This window comes from Diachasma alloeum, unplaced genomic scaffold, assembly GCF_001412515.2.
Source record: "Diachasma alloeum isolate Michigan unplaced genomic scaffold, Dall2.0 Dall_scaffold_00176, whole genome shotgun sequence".
Taxonomy (NCBI): Eukaryota; Metazoa; Arthropoda; class Insecta; order Hymenoptera; family Braconidae; genus Diachasma; species Diachasma alloeum.
In genome coordinates this window covers 3,535,802-3,548,422 of record NW_021680342.1, presented here as the reverse complement: position 1 = coordinate 3,548,422, position 12,621 = coordinate 3,535,802, and the positions used below count along the sequence as shown (strand labels likewise).

General features: G+C 37.5%; 1 protein-coding gene and 1 non-coding gene across 2 annotated transcripts in view; one reads left to right on the top strand and one right to left on the bottom strand.

The window, feature by feature from the left end:
• Window positions 1-12,621, top strand: part of LOC107048147 (putative tRNA (cytidine(32)/guanosine(34)-2'-O)-methyltransferase) — a 46,208-nt gene extending 33,587 nt beyond the window's left edge. Inside the window, exon 6 of the mRNA XM_015271192.2 lies at window positions 12,546-12,621. Coding sequence (XP_015126678.1) covers window positions 12,546-12,551 — 6 coding nt within the window. The 3' untranslated portion in view covers window positions 12,552-12,621. The remainder of the gene's footprint in view (window positions 1-12,545) is intronic.
• Window positions 7,998-8,069, bottom strand: Trnam-cau. The gene has a single exon. It is a non-coding gene; the product is annotated as a tRNA-Met (tRNA).

Below are 12,621 nucleotides of genomic sequence, written 5' to 3'. Positions count from 1 at the left end.
CTCACAATGCACTCAACTATTCCCACATTTTTTATGGTTCAATAAATAATGTGTTATGGGTTTTTTCCTTCGTGATGAAAAAAAATCGAGGAGGAAAGTGAAATTGCGAATTGAGCATTGAGCGAAAGTAGAAATTGCGTATCGAGTTGAATAAATAATTTTGAATAAGCAAATGTTGTTATTATTATCGAATGGGGGGTGGTTAATGGGTCTGCAAAGCGTTATGAAATCTACTGGAGTGGACTTTTGCATTTTTTAGTGAAATTTTCCGTGCACTTTTGGAGATTTTTATGGAGTTATAGTTCTACTGAAATTTCAAGGAACTTTGTAGTTGAAAATTTCGCATGTGATGAAAAAATCAGACGAAGTTGCAGTTTTTAGTTCAATTTCTCCATTAAATTTTGTAGAAATCAAGAAAATTTACTTAAATCTGTTTGTTAATCTTCAGTTAATTGAAAATTCAGGGTAATTTGGTACTAAATATTCAAGGTTTGATTGCAAATTCAAGGAAATTGAGGTGTTATCGACTTCAAATTTTAAATTTCATGATTTAGAGGGCGACAGAGCGAAATCACAAGTGTTGAGAATTAAAACCTTTCGGATTGAAAGTGAACTCACAGAAAGTCATTGGAATCCCGGTAAACTTATCGGAAATTTTTATCAAGTGACAGTTTCACTGCCGTTTCAATGAATTTCGTCATCAAAAATTCGCAATTAGATAAAAAAAATTAATGGGAATAAATAATGTGTTACGCATTTTTCCATTTTCTTTCTCTCTTTTCACAATGAAAAAAAAATCGAAGAGAAGAGTAAAATTGCGGAAATTGCGAGCAGAATAAATAACATTGAACAACTAAACGTTGTTATTGCTACGATTATTGTCCAATAGTAACTGACTAACGGGTTTATAAAGCGTTCTAAAATCCCCTGGAGTGGACATTTAATGTTGACAGATGGCTTCAATGGAGATGCTTGTCTTCGCATGGGGCAGTAGATAAGGCCCTCGTCAGAAGTAAGATGAGTATTACAGTCTCAGTTACATCTCCCGAGCCAACGAGAGACTATTTGATTTATTGTACTGCATTCCAGTCTTACTTTTCCGGCTACCTATATTTATATACACACCATAACACGATGCCCACTCATTACGTGATAATTCTTACATGTGGAAAATCAGCCGGCTTATTATCTCATCTCTTTCACAAAATGAAAATAATGTTTTACGAGTCGTGAATTGTCACTGATGTATTGTTCTACAAATTCAGTAATAATTATTCATCCGTGTAATGTCGGAGACATTAGACGTGTCAGCGGGTTAGCACTTTGAGTTTAGTCTAATGTGAACATCGATGCGTGCGTATCAGAGAAGTAGAAAATAGAAGTTGAGAATATGCGAGAGCGATGGCAACTAATTCAGCGAGAGGATCGAACTTTGGCTCTCCCCTCGGGGATGTTACATTCTTGGCAAACAAACGGACAAGTTGGAAAATCTCTGGGCTGACTACGGCATGAAAATCGCGGTCGTTTGGATGTTTATGCGTATTTTAGCGAACGATAGAGGGCCCCTGGGTGGGGGCTGATGTCCGAGTGGGGATAGTTTGAGTCAACAGTCAAGTGGCCGGCATTTCAAAGTACTATATCAAATTAACCGTTAAAATTAGCATCAATGCGCAAATGCTGTCTTCCAATTTGTTACTCTCTTTTTGCATTTTCATGATTTTTTAATCTCCATCCCTTGTACAGATTCAAGTTTGTTGTTCATTTGACAGCAATGTGTCTCTGTACATTCAAACAATGAGTTCTTTGATGACTTTCTTGCGTTATGCAACATAGAACTCGGAAATTCGTGGGGTGGGTACACACAAGAGTTGGACAGAATGTATTTCGAGCGGCGTTTTATGCTAAGAGCAAGGCAAGCCGACCGAATACCGGGACGCTTTTAGCGAGGCGCTGGAGAGCAAAGTTTCATTCGATCCTCATGCAACCCAACTAGTGCCTCTACTGTTGCGCAATTCTTGTGAACATTTCATCGGATAATTTTCCGGGGGGAGTATCGAGACGTTTGCACCTATGGCCGGGCTTTCAGTGACCATAGGATGCACCTCCAGTGACTGCTGGCTGCGAGAGGCGCCGGGATTATTTGCCGAGGGGGAAACTAGGTCGTCGTGTCGCACGCATTCCGTACACCGGGAGCCTCTACTCGGCAACTTTTTGCTTGGGACCGCACGAATTAAACGTTGCGCAACTGACGAGGCCAGTGATTAGCTGGGGAAAAAAACGAGACTGGCAAGGGCGCAGGTATAACGACTCGGGTTGACCGCAAATTTTTAGGATGAGTTGGGAGGATCTGTACGTGGTGAAAAAAGTTGGATACAAATTGGCCAGAAAATCGCAACAAATTTTACTTGCGAATAAAAAGTTTGTTATTCAATAAAAAATACTTTATGACAGATCGCGGTATTCGGGCCCACACTGAGAAAAAAATTACCTCTGCCAAGTAAATTTACTTGCCACGAGCAAATGTATACAAATATTTGCATTTGAAATGTGTGGATTTTCTTGTAGTTGGTAAATTTACTTGGCAGAAGTATTTTTTTTCCCAGTGCAGTGACGTAAAATATTGGATGTCACATGGCGATTAAAGTATTTTCTGACGCATGTTATTATAATCCTCGCCTTCGGCCCGGACTGTAAAGTCACATTCGTCAGATAATACTTTCATCGCCTGATGACATAATGTACTGTTTTGTCATTGCTGCCACATTCACCTCGTGACTAGTGATGTCGCGAGAGACTTCACAAGACATCACGAGACAATACTTTGGAGAGAACCTCTCGGTGTCAGTGGACACGAATTTTTGGTCTCGTCTCTGTCTCGAAATACGCAGTATCGACTTTTCTCCAGATGACTCCGTCAATTTATCTCGTCTCGGTTTCCAGTTTTTCGCGTTGTTCATATGTAGAAGATCGAGACGAGACAAAAACCGAGATTTTACATTAAAAAACAAGAAAAGAGACGATTGACTCAGACCAATTGCTAATAAATTCCCAATTATTTACGTTCATAGGATAATCTTTGATGGGGGTAATCCATGAAATTTCAATCTTTTTCCAAACAGTGTATTCAAATTCAAGGTCAAATTTCTCTAGATTTTTCTACTCGTACAGGAGAAAAAATTCTGGGAGAAAACACAAGGAGAAAAAGGAAGTCTTCAAGAATTTTTCTTATCAGATTTACTCACAAATTCACCGAGAATAGTTGAACATCAACGAATCCATCGGAACACACTACAAATCATCGTTAGTTCGGAATGTACACATAGTTATAGAGACAGTGAGTGAATTTTGGGGGGGTGGATAGGATCCAAAGTAAACATGTGGCATTCGTCACCTTGCGATGTTACGTTGGAACATTCGGATCTCTTATAAATGAGAGCCACAAGTGGACAAAAGACAAAGTGTGTATGTTCTCCTCTGTGTTGTTGCGGTGAGGCCTAAATTTATGCCCGGCCCGCGTCGTTACACGTTACATATCGTTTAATCCACGGCCTGGTGAGCATCGCGATTCACCATCGTTATTTTTACTGAAGATACGTGTAACGAACTACATCCTCTGGACCAGGAACACCAGTCATATGCCAGAGATTGGAGAATCCTTGGGTGACAAATGTTTGATAAATGAGCCTCGAATAGTCGGGTTTGAAACTCGAGCCAGAACGCAAAATGCAGGGAGCGGAAAATCAACGGAAAATAATCTGTACAATCTACGCTGTTGGGAATTTTCATCAAGTGATATTTCCACTGCAATATCAAGAAATTTTGTAATTTAAAATTCATAATTTGATGAAAAAATCAAGGGAAATCGTCAACTTCAGTTCAATTATTCGATAAAAATTTATAAACATCAGGGAAATTCTGGTGAATTGACGGAATAATTCTCGTAAAAAACTGAAATATTTTCGTGAAATTATGACTTGAAATTTCGAAACCTGTCCTAGAGTTATGGTTATTGCATTTTTTGTAAGAAATTGGATTGTAATCTCCGCAGTTTTCAACAGATTTTTTATGCGTGCGAGAATGCAAGGTATCGCATCGTGAAAAACTCACAATTTGATGAAATAATCAATAGAAATCTTCCATTATTCCACGGAAATTTATAGAAATCACGAAAACTTAGGGGAATATACTCGTAAAATGTCAGTTCCTTGAAAATTATACATAATTAAATATTGAATATTCACGTAAGTTTAGTAATTTTCGTCATTTGCTGCTTGAAAATGAGGAATTCCATTCAACTTTTAGCGAAATTCAAAACTGTTCCCTTTGTTTCCAGAAGTTATTGGCAGACGAACAGTAAAATTTGTGACTCACGATGAAAAAATGAATAACCCCAATAACCCCATGGAAAAATATACATAATGCAAACCAATCGATATATTTTACTTAACTTTTCCCACAATTTTTGCAGTTTTTTGCCCTCCATATGTCAACTGACACTAGACTGCCGGTGATAGTGGTAACTCTAAGTGGCGACAAAAATTAACCGTAAAATGTCGTACAACAGGATATATCAATCACGGAAAAATAGATGAATCAGGTTCTGCATAAACTCGATGTACTCTCGTCTCAATTTCTAATAAAAACAAAGGGATGCAGAAGTTCCACATACGTTATCCAACATACGCCCGTTTTATTTCCTATATAGCCACCAAGTTAGTGTCTTGGGACCAGGAAGCGAATTGTGGTATTGCGGGCGACGTCTTCGGTTGCGCACGGTATCACGGCTATAGGGTTCACCAACCAGAGAGCCTCGACACCGCAGAGTTATACGAAAGAGGAAATTTTTCAAGCCATGACACGTTCATCGCACGCCTCCTGCATCCTCCCGGAGAGTACCTCGCATGGCGTGACTCTCATTCCCATCCTAGAGTAACTGGTCGGGGCTAAACTCTTCGAACAACCCCGAATGCTCTCTTCTGCTGTGTAAACGCCGGCCGCCGGCTCGATTGGGACACGTCGATAAGGAAATTGCTCGTTGCACGCGAACTGGTCAGCAGTCTCGAGGTTTTGGGTTAGAAAAGTACAGGCGGAATAACGTGGAAGAAACATGTTGAACTGAGAATACAGCTTTTAATTTAAGCATTTTTTAACCATATTTTTTCACCGAAACATCAGTATTTATATTATTTACTGCGCATGTACGTTTAAGAAAGGAATTATATGGGAAAAATTATGATGGAAATATTTTATTTTATATTTTGTTTTCCAGTTTTCGTTTCTACTTTTAATTCAACAATTTATGCTCGGGGGGTCGAGACGTCAGACGAATTTTATCGTGGATGGAGAAAGTTATCACGAATGATAAGACAAGACAATTTCATGGCTATTCCGATACGGCAGTGGAAATGATTGAAAATTGAGAGAAATCAAATATCTATTTTTTTTTAATCCCCAATCTATTGAAAATTCAACTGAATTTAATAATCGAACTGTTCTCTATATATAATATACAAATCTGAATGTTGTGGAATTCCTAAAATGAATAGAAAATTCCACAAACGATTTGATCTTCATTTAAATTTAAGACCACGAGTTTGAAAATTCTTCAATAATTTATCCAATAATGCAATAATTCTCGTAAAAACGGAATATTTCCATAAAATTTTTCCTCGAAATATCTCAATTTTTACTAGACTAATTGTTATTGCATTTATGCTGACGTTCCAATTGAACATTCAAGACGACATTCCCCTAAATTTCCCTGATATCTATTAACTCTCATTGAATAATTAAACTGAAATTCACAAAACGAAAGAAACGTCCCCAAATGAAGGATAATATTCTGAATATCAGAATGATTCCTATAAAAAAAGTACGAAAATAACCAAAACCTGAAGAAAAATAAATAAACAGCGTGTGGGTGATCGACGGTTGTGAAAATGGTCGTGGGCGCCACACAATATCGAAAAAAAAGTAGAAGAAAAGGATACCCGGGCCAACATTTTTTAATGCCTTTACCGCAAAATGCTTTTACGTGGTTGAGTCATCGTCGTAAAATTCGCGAGTATTTCTCAGCGGTCCCGTCGTTTCCACCAGGGGGCACATTCTCGGATACTGTTCACCGAAGAATTTCCCCAATACCAACCACGGAATTTTTATAATTGATCCTGAGCAGTGGCAATTTACACTCGCAGGACAAAAAACTGAATAAATTGAAGGGCAGAATCTCCAGATTCCCCTCATTGTCGAGTCATTTTGTTTGGATTTTATTTTCATGCGAGGAGAGAAAGAACGAGAAGGATAAAAAATGAAGGGGAAAAAAAATGAAAACATCGGTCAATGATCTTTGCAAATCTAGGCCAGCCGGGTCCTGGAGGGGTTCTAAAATTAATTATCGAACCGTCTGTTATACCCCCCCAACGCTTTTGTTTCCATCCAAACGTCACGAATCACGGCCCACGTGCGTGGGTGTTGTTGGGTCCACGTTGAACCCAAAATGTATAACGGTATTCCGAAAGACTTGAAGAATCCTCAGTCTTTCCTGATAATTCGCGCCCTTCATAATCCTTAATGCACTGTTGAAAAAACATTGAAATTTCATGGACAGTTCACTGCTCATTTTCAGGGGAGTGATACTAGATTGGATTTCAGAAAAAAACATGAAATTTCAGATTTCACTGAAATTTCGAAGCAATTCCAAATTTTTTAGCAGCAGGCAGACGAGACTTCAATGAAAACAGAAATATTCAGTACCAAATTGCGCTGAACTTCGGTTAAATTAAAATTCAAGAATTCTTTTACCTGCATTCTCCTAATTTCTATCAATTTTCATGGAATAATTGAACTAAAATGATTTTTCCATAAAATTGTAAATTTTCAATGATGAAATTCAGCCAAAAATGCTCAACAGTGTAATAATTTTCAGGAGAGACATTTAATGCGATTTAAGAAGGAAAAAATCATGGAATTTCAAGCTTCACTGAAAATCCAATGAAATTCCAAATTATCAAGAACACGAAACTCTCCCAACTTATTTAAATTTTCCATAAAGACAGGAATATTCACGACCAAATTCCGTTAAATTTCCAGTTAATTAGAAATTCAAGAATCCATTCACCTGAATTTTCCCAACTTCTATCAATTTTCATGCAATAATCGACGTGAAATGAGCTGTTTCAGCCAAAAATTGAAAAACCAGTGTGCTCTTGTTGACGTTTCAGTATGTTTTCATGCCCCTCGCGTCCCTCCCGAAACTTATTCAAACTTAATGATAGACTCGTCTACATGTTATTATGCAAAGCATACGAGACCATTTCCTCGCCCTCCGTACGATACAGCAAGCGGTAATACACATAAATTACACTCATGTCTCTCTGTTCTCGATACGACAATTCAAGAAGATCGAGTCGAGGATTACAGAACGAAAAGAGGGAGTTAATACGAGGGCACTGGATTGAGGGTTTAACGGTTGTTTCCGAATAGTTATAAAATTTTTATTATACCGGGAAGAGTCCTCGAAATTGCCGAAAAAGTGGCCGTGACTCGTTGTATTGGGGTGGATATCGCCGTTTGTTGCGTCTATATATCTGTTTAACAAGTATACCTCTTAAAATTCATCGTGCACGACGTTTATTCGATTTCTTGGGCGTGCCAAGCACACTCCACCGCGAGAAGCAAAAAATATATGTACCCAAATGAAGGAGAGGTGAATTACAGGAGGGACAATACCCAACTCGGCATGGGACGAGCGAGGAATTTATGCCCGTGAACTCGCCTGAACTCCCGAACCCGTTGTCTTCGGCTCAACGTGCAATCATGTCTTATAAAAATTAATTTGCATTTTTATGGAGGTTTTTTATCATTTTTTTCACGGTTATCAATTACATTTCAATGAACCGTATTATGAGATTCGGGGGATTAGTGGGTCGGTGTGATGGGTATCCATGAATTTCATTTGGACGTGTTTTTTCTCAGGGGAAATGAAAAAAAAAATTGAATAGCAGAGCGTGGTTTCGATCCACGGACCTCTGGGTTATGGGCCCAGCACGCTTCCACTGCGCCACTCTGCTCTGGATGCCAGTAGACGACGCCAAAACGCGTAGCGCTTCTTTGGTCACCTATTTCTAGGGGTGAATTTAATCAATTCGTTCAATATATATTTTTTTTTAATACACTGTTAGAAATTTTTTGAAATTTCAGTCACTGCGTCGTCTGAATTTTCAATGTCGTGACGTTGAATTCAATTTCAAATGAACGCGTTCACTAAATTGCTCATTCATCTTGAAAATTCACGAAAATTGGGTTTTTCATGTTAAACAATCATTGATTTATCAATGAAAGCTTGAATTGCCAAACTTTTCGTAAAAATTGAACATTGTATACAATTAAATTTTCAATAGATTGAGAATTCAGAAAAATTGTTGCCTGAATTTTCAAAATTTTCAAGGTCTTTCAGAGCCTTATGGACCTGAAAATTGAGAATTACTTGAATATTCAAGAAATTAATTGATTCTTCAATGAAGTAGTTTTTGAAATATACAAAAATTTCAAGCCTTTTTACTTGAAATTTCAAGAGTAATGCTTGAACAGTGTAATACTCATTTAAACTGTTCACTCTTTCAAAAACGGAGTATAATAAGGTTACAAACATTAGATATTGTATTGATTCTGAATGTTTTTAGAATTGTGACTCTTTAATTGGAATTGATATGTTTGAATACGTTAATTTATGTTTCGTATTTTTTTGTAATAACAAAGTGAGGAAAATATGGAGAATAATTATGAAATATTTGTGACGATAATCTCGAACTCAGTAGATTATTGGAAAGAATTCAATTGAATTCGCTCAAACTCCGAAATTTCCATTCGCTACATATAATAATATAATCACGAAACCACTTTCTTTCGCCCGAAAATGTGAGCTGCATGTGAAACTAAGTTCAACATTGTTTGAATTTCGCGTAGGTTACGCGTTCACTCTCATTTGGCACTTTCTTTTTGGCAGACGATCGGAGAATTCTTACGCTATTCCAAGTAGAAAGTTTTTGTATTGTGAAAAACTGAAAATTTCATTTTTTCGTCTAATAGTTTTGCCTTTTTCCTTCATCGATCTGAGAATCCACATCGATATAGCAATTTTTTGTTGACACACATAATAACTATTACCGATTAGTAGAGGTAAATAAATATTTGTTGATAGTTTCAACAATTAGTTTAGTTATTTAAAAAAAATCAACAAATGATGAGTTGACGCAATGTACACTGCATCCATTTACAATAAGCAATTGTTTCAGTGTGTTTCCGAGTATTTAGAAAGATCGTGAATTTCCTCAGCAATCGAATGCAGTGAGATTTAGAACGCTAGCTCCTCTAGTTTACGAGAAATCCCCGAAAAACGAAAGTGATCATCACAACGTGAAAAACGTCATAATGATCTTCTGGGAATTCCCAAGTACATAAATAGAAAGATCGTAAATATCGTCAAGAATTGAGTGAAATTCGATGCAGAACGAGCTGACGATTGCTAATTTTTCCTCAACTTTTCTCTCCACGCACATCTCCAAACCTCCCAGAAACCATTCCAAATATTCAACCAAAAAAATAACAAAAGTATATCTAGGGTCATAATAACCAGCGACTAAATGCCTCAGTAAATGCCCGCTAATGTCTGTGATGCAAATAATTGCATCCGCGTTTCCGGGGGAGTAACTAAAGCATGCAGCAACGAGAGCTCAAGACCCCGTGAGCGAATGCCGTACTCCTCTATTCACTTGATGGCTGAAGCCCACAGTGACGAGAGTATTGTTAAAACAGCATTTGTGAATCCTAAACACAACCTTTCCACACTGTAAAATTCTGACAATATTCTGGAATGCGACGCTCCGTGATTTTCCATTCTCCCATCCTTATTCCCCATCATCCTCCTACACTGAGAAAAAAAAACGTTTTTTGAGAAGTAAGTCTTAACTCGTATGAAGAGAACTCGTGACTCGAAAATGTTCAAGAGCAAAATATCTCACTCGAGAAAAAAAAGCTTTCGTCAAGAAATTTTGTATTTGCCCGAAAGATGAGGGCAATTGATTCATAAACAGCAAAAACGAATGTCTGAATTTCAGACGAACAGGTGCCTAAACATCTTAATTCATGTTCGAAATTCAGATAAATTTTTGTTCTATTCAGAATGAAAAAACTCATTGACTTCTGAAGCCATGTCAAGTGGTTTGTACATTAAAATATTGTGGATTTAAGGCTAAAAGTTATTAAATTAATTAATGTAATTAACAATTAACGTGATTGATTAATTTAGCTAGACCCCGTCTCAACCCAAGTCTAGTTGAATTAATCAATCTCGTTTGTCATAAATTGTCCTGACGACATTTTTTTTTCTTCAATGCACGAAATTTTTTTGCTCTGGAAAATTTAAGTAAAGACGTACTTCCCAAAAAAAAATTTCTCTCAGTGTATTGCATGAGTCTTGACCGAAGAAAAAGACAGCATTACTCTCAATTAAGAGTTGAGAATTTGCATGAAGCTAATTTATTTGAAACCATATATCAAGTTGAGTGCAGTTGTATATCGGGCACGCGCATCGACAAACATTTCTCCCTCTCAGCGGCGATAATTATGCCTATGGAAATGGCAATTAATCGGCAAAGAGAACGGCTAAGCTGAAGTTGGCTACTGTGCAGCAACAAACAACGCTCTCCCATTCGTCATAATTAAATCCACGAGGAGATAGTCACGTATCAGATATATTGCGTGATTGACCTATCACATTCTGCCCATCAGGAGTTGTTCCTTGGGAGGAGCGAACCAATGCATAACAATGCAGGTGACGACCTTCAGAGTGCGAAACACCTCGTTCATTCCTGGGCGTTCAGTTCTCAAGGTCTGTAAGCAGATCCGTACTCAGAGAAAAACGACTCGATATTGTAAATCTAATTTTCGTCACTAGGCCCGAGAAACCGCGATTTTAACCTCGCTTTGCTCGGTTAAATCACGGTTTTTGGGCCTAATGACAAAAAATATTGTACGACACACGGCCGTGGGAACTTTTCTACCTCATATGATTACAGAACTCGCCTTCCCCTCGTCCTGTAACCTCGCATTCGCCAAAAAAGTTCCTCACGGCCTAGTGTCTAAATGTTCTATTTCATCACTTGTGTGTAAAGTGAAATTCTACTCATCGTGACACATCGTGATGAAAAATAGGGTTTGACACTCGTGGGAAAAGTATTCTTTGACTCTTAGGAGGGTAGCCCTCGCCTTCGGCGAGCACTCGTGTCGAAATATACTATTTTATCACGCTGTGACGAAAAGTGAACTTTTCGGCACGCTCCGCGTGCCTAAAAGTCCAATTTCCGCAACATTGTGATGAAAAATATTGTTCGTAACTCGTGAAAAAATGTTTTTTAGCCCGTGGGATTATATCACTCGCCTTCGGCTCCCACCATATAAATCTCCCACTCGCCAAAAAACACTTTTTTTGCACTCGTTACGAAATATACTATTCTTTACTTGAATATATCATCTCTTGTGTACGAATGGTTTGGGACAAAAATTCCATAGCATGAGACAGGGCACGTCCGAACTCTCTGAAGTATTCATGACTTCAACATGAATACACCGGAAAAAAAAAAATTTCATGAAGAGATGGCTAGTAATTTTCAGGAGAGTGACACTGAATTCGATTTAGAGGGAAATAAATGATGAAATTTAAGATCTTGCTGAAAACCAATGAAATTCCAAATTATTGAGCAGCAGGAAGACGAGACTTTTCTAACTTATTTGAATTTTCAATGACAACGTGAATATTCAGCACCAAATTACGCTTAATTTTTAATTAATTGAATATGCTTCCGAATTTTCCTAATTTATATCGATTTCCATGGAATAATTGAACTACAATTTATAGTTTTCATTAATTTTTCGAAATGAAAGTAATTTTTCATTCAATATCCTCCGGGTTATAACGAAGAATACTGATTGAGAATATTTATGCTACATTGTTATAAACAAAATAGAAATGTCAATAATTGTCATTGTTCACGATATTTATAAATTTCATGAAAGATAAATTTTCAATGGCTATTCGATGTGATATCTACAACTTCGATAGATTTTTCCTCATCAGTGATGATATTTCCTTCCTGAAATCCTCGAAATTTCAGTAGAACTAAAATGTGATAAAAATCTCCAACAAATGTACCGGAAATTCCACTCAAAAATGCTTACAAGTGTATTTTCTCACCCCCAAAAACTATTTTTGTGACATTCGGTCATCTTTTACTATCCTTCTCAGAGTAGACACTCAAGTTAAAGATGTCAGACTGCTGGAAATGTTCCGGAATGTGATTCCAAGCAATTACGATGGGAAAAGGAGTGAGAGCTGAATATTCTTCTGATACCTAAACGGTGGTAATCTAATACGCGAATCGTCTACAATCTGGAATCACTTTCGGAACAAAAGCGTAAAGGAATCCGTTTTTAACTAATATGACTTGACTCAATATTGCATACATTAATGTCCATCATTTTTATCGCAGGATTAACCGGCCAATCCGATGGACGAATGAAACTCAACAGTGAGAAGGAGCTGGAGCCGTCAAAAATGAAATGTAG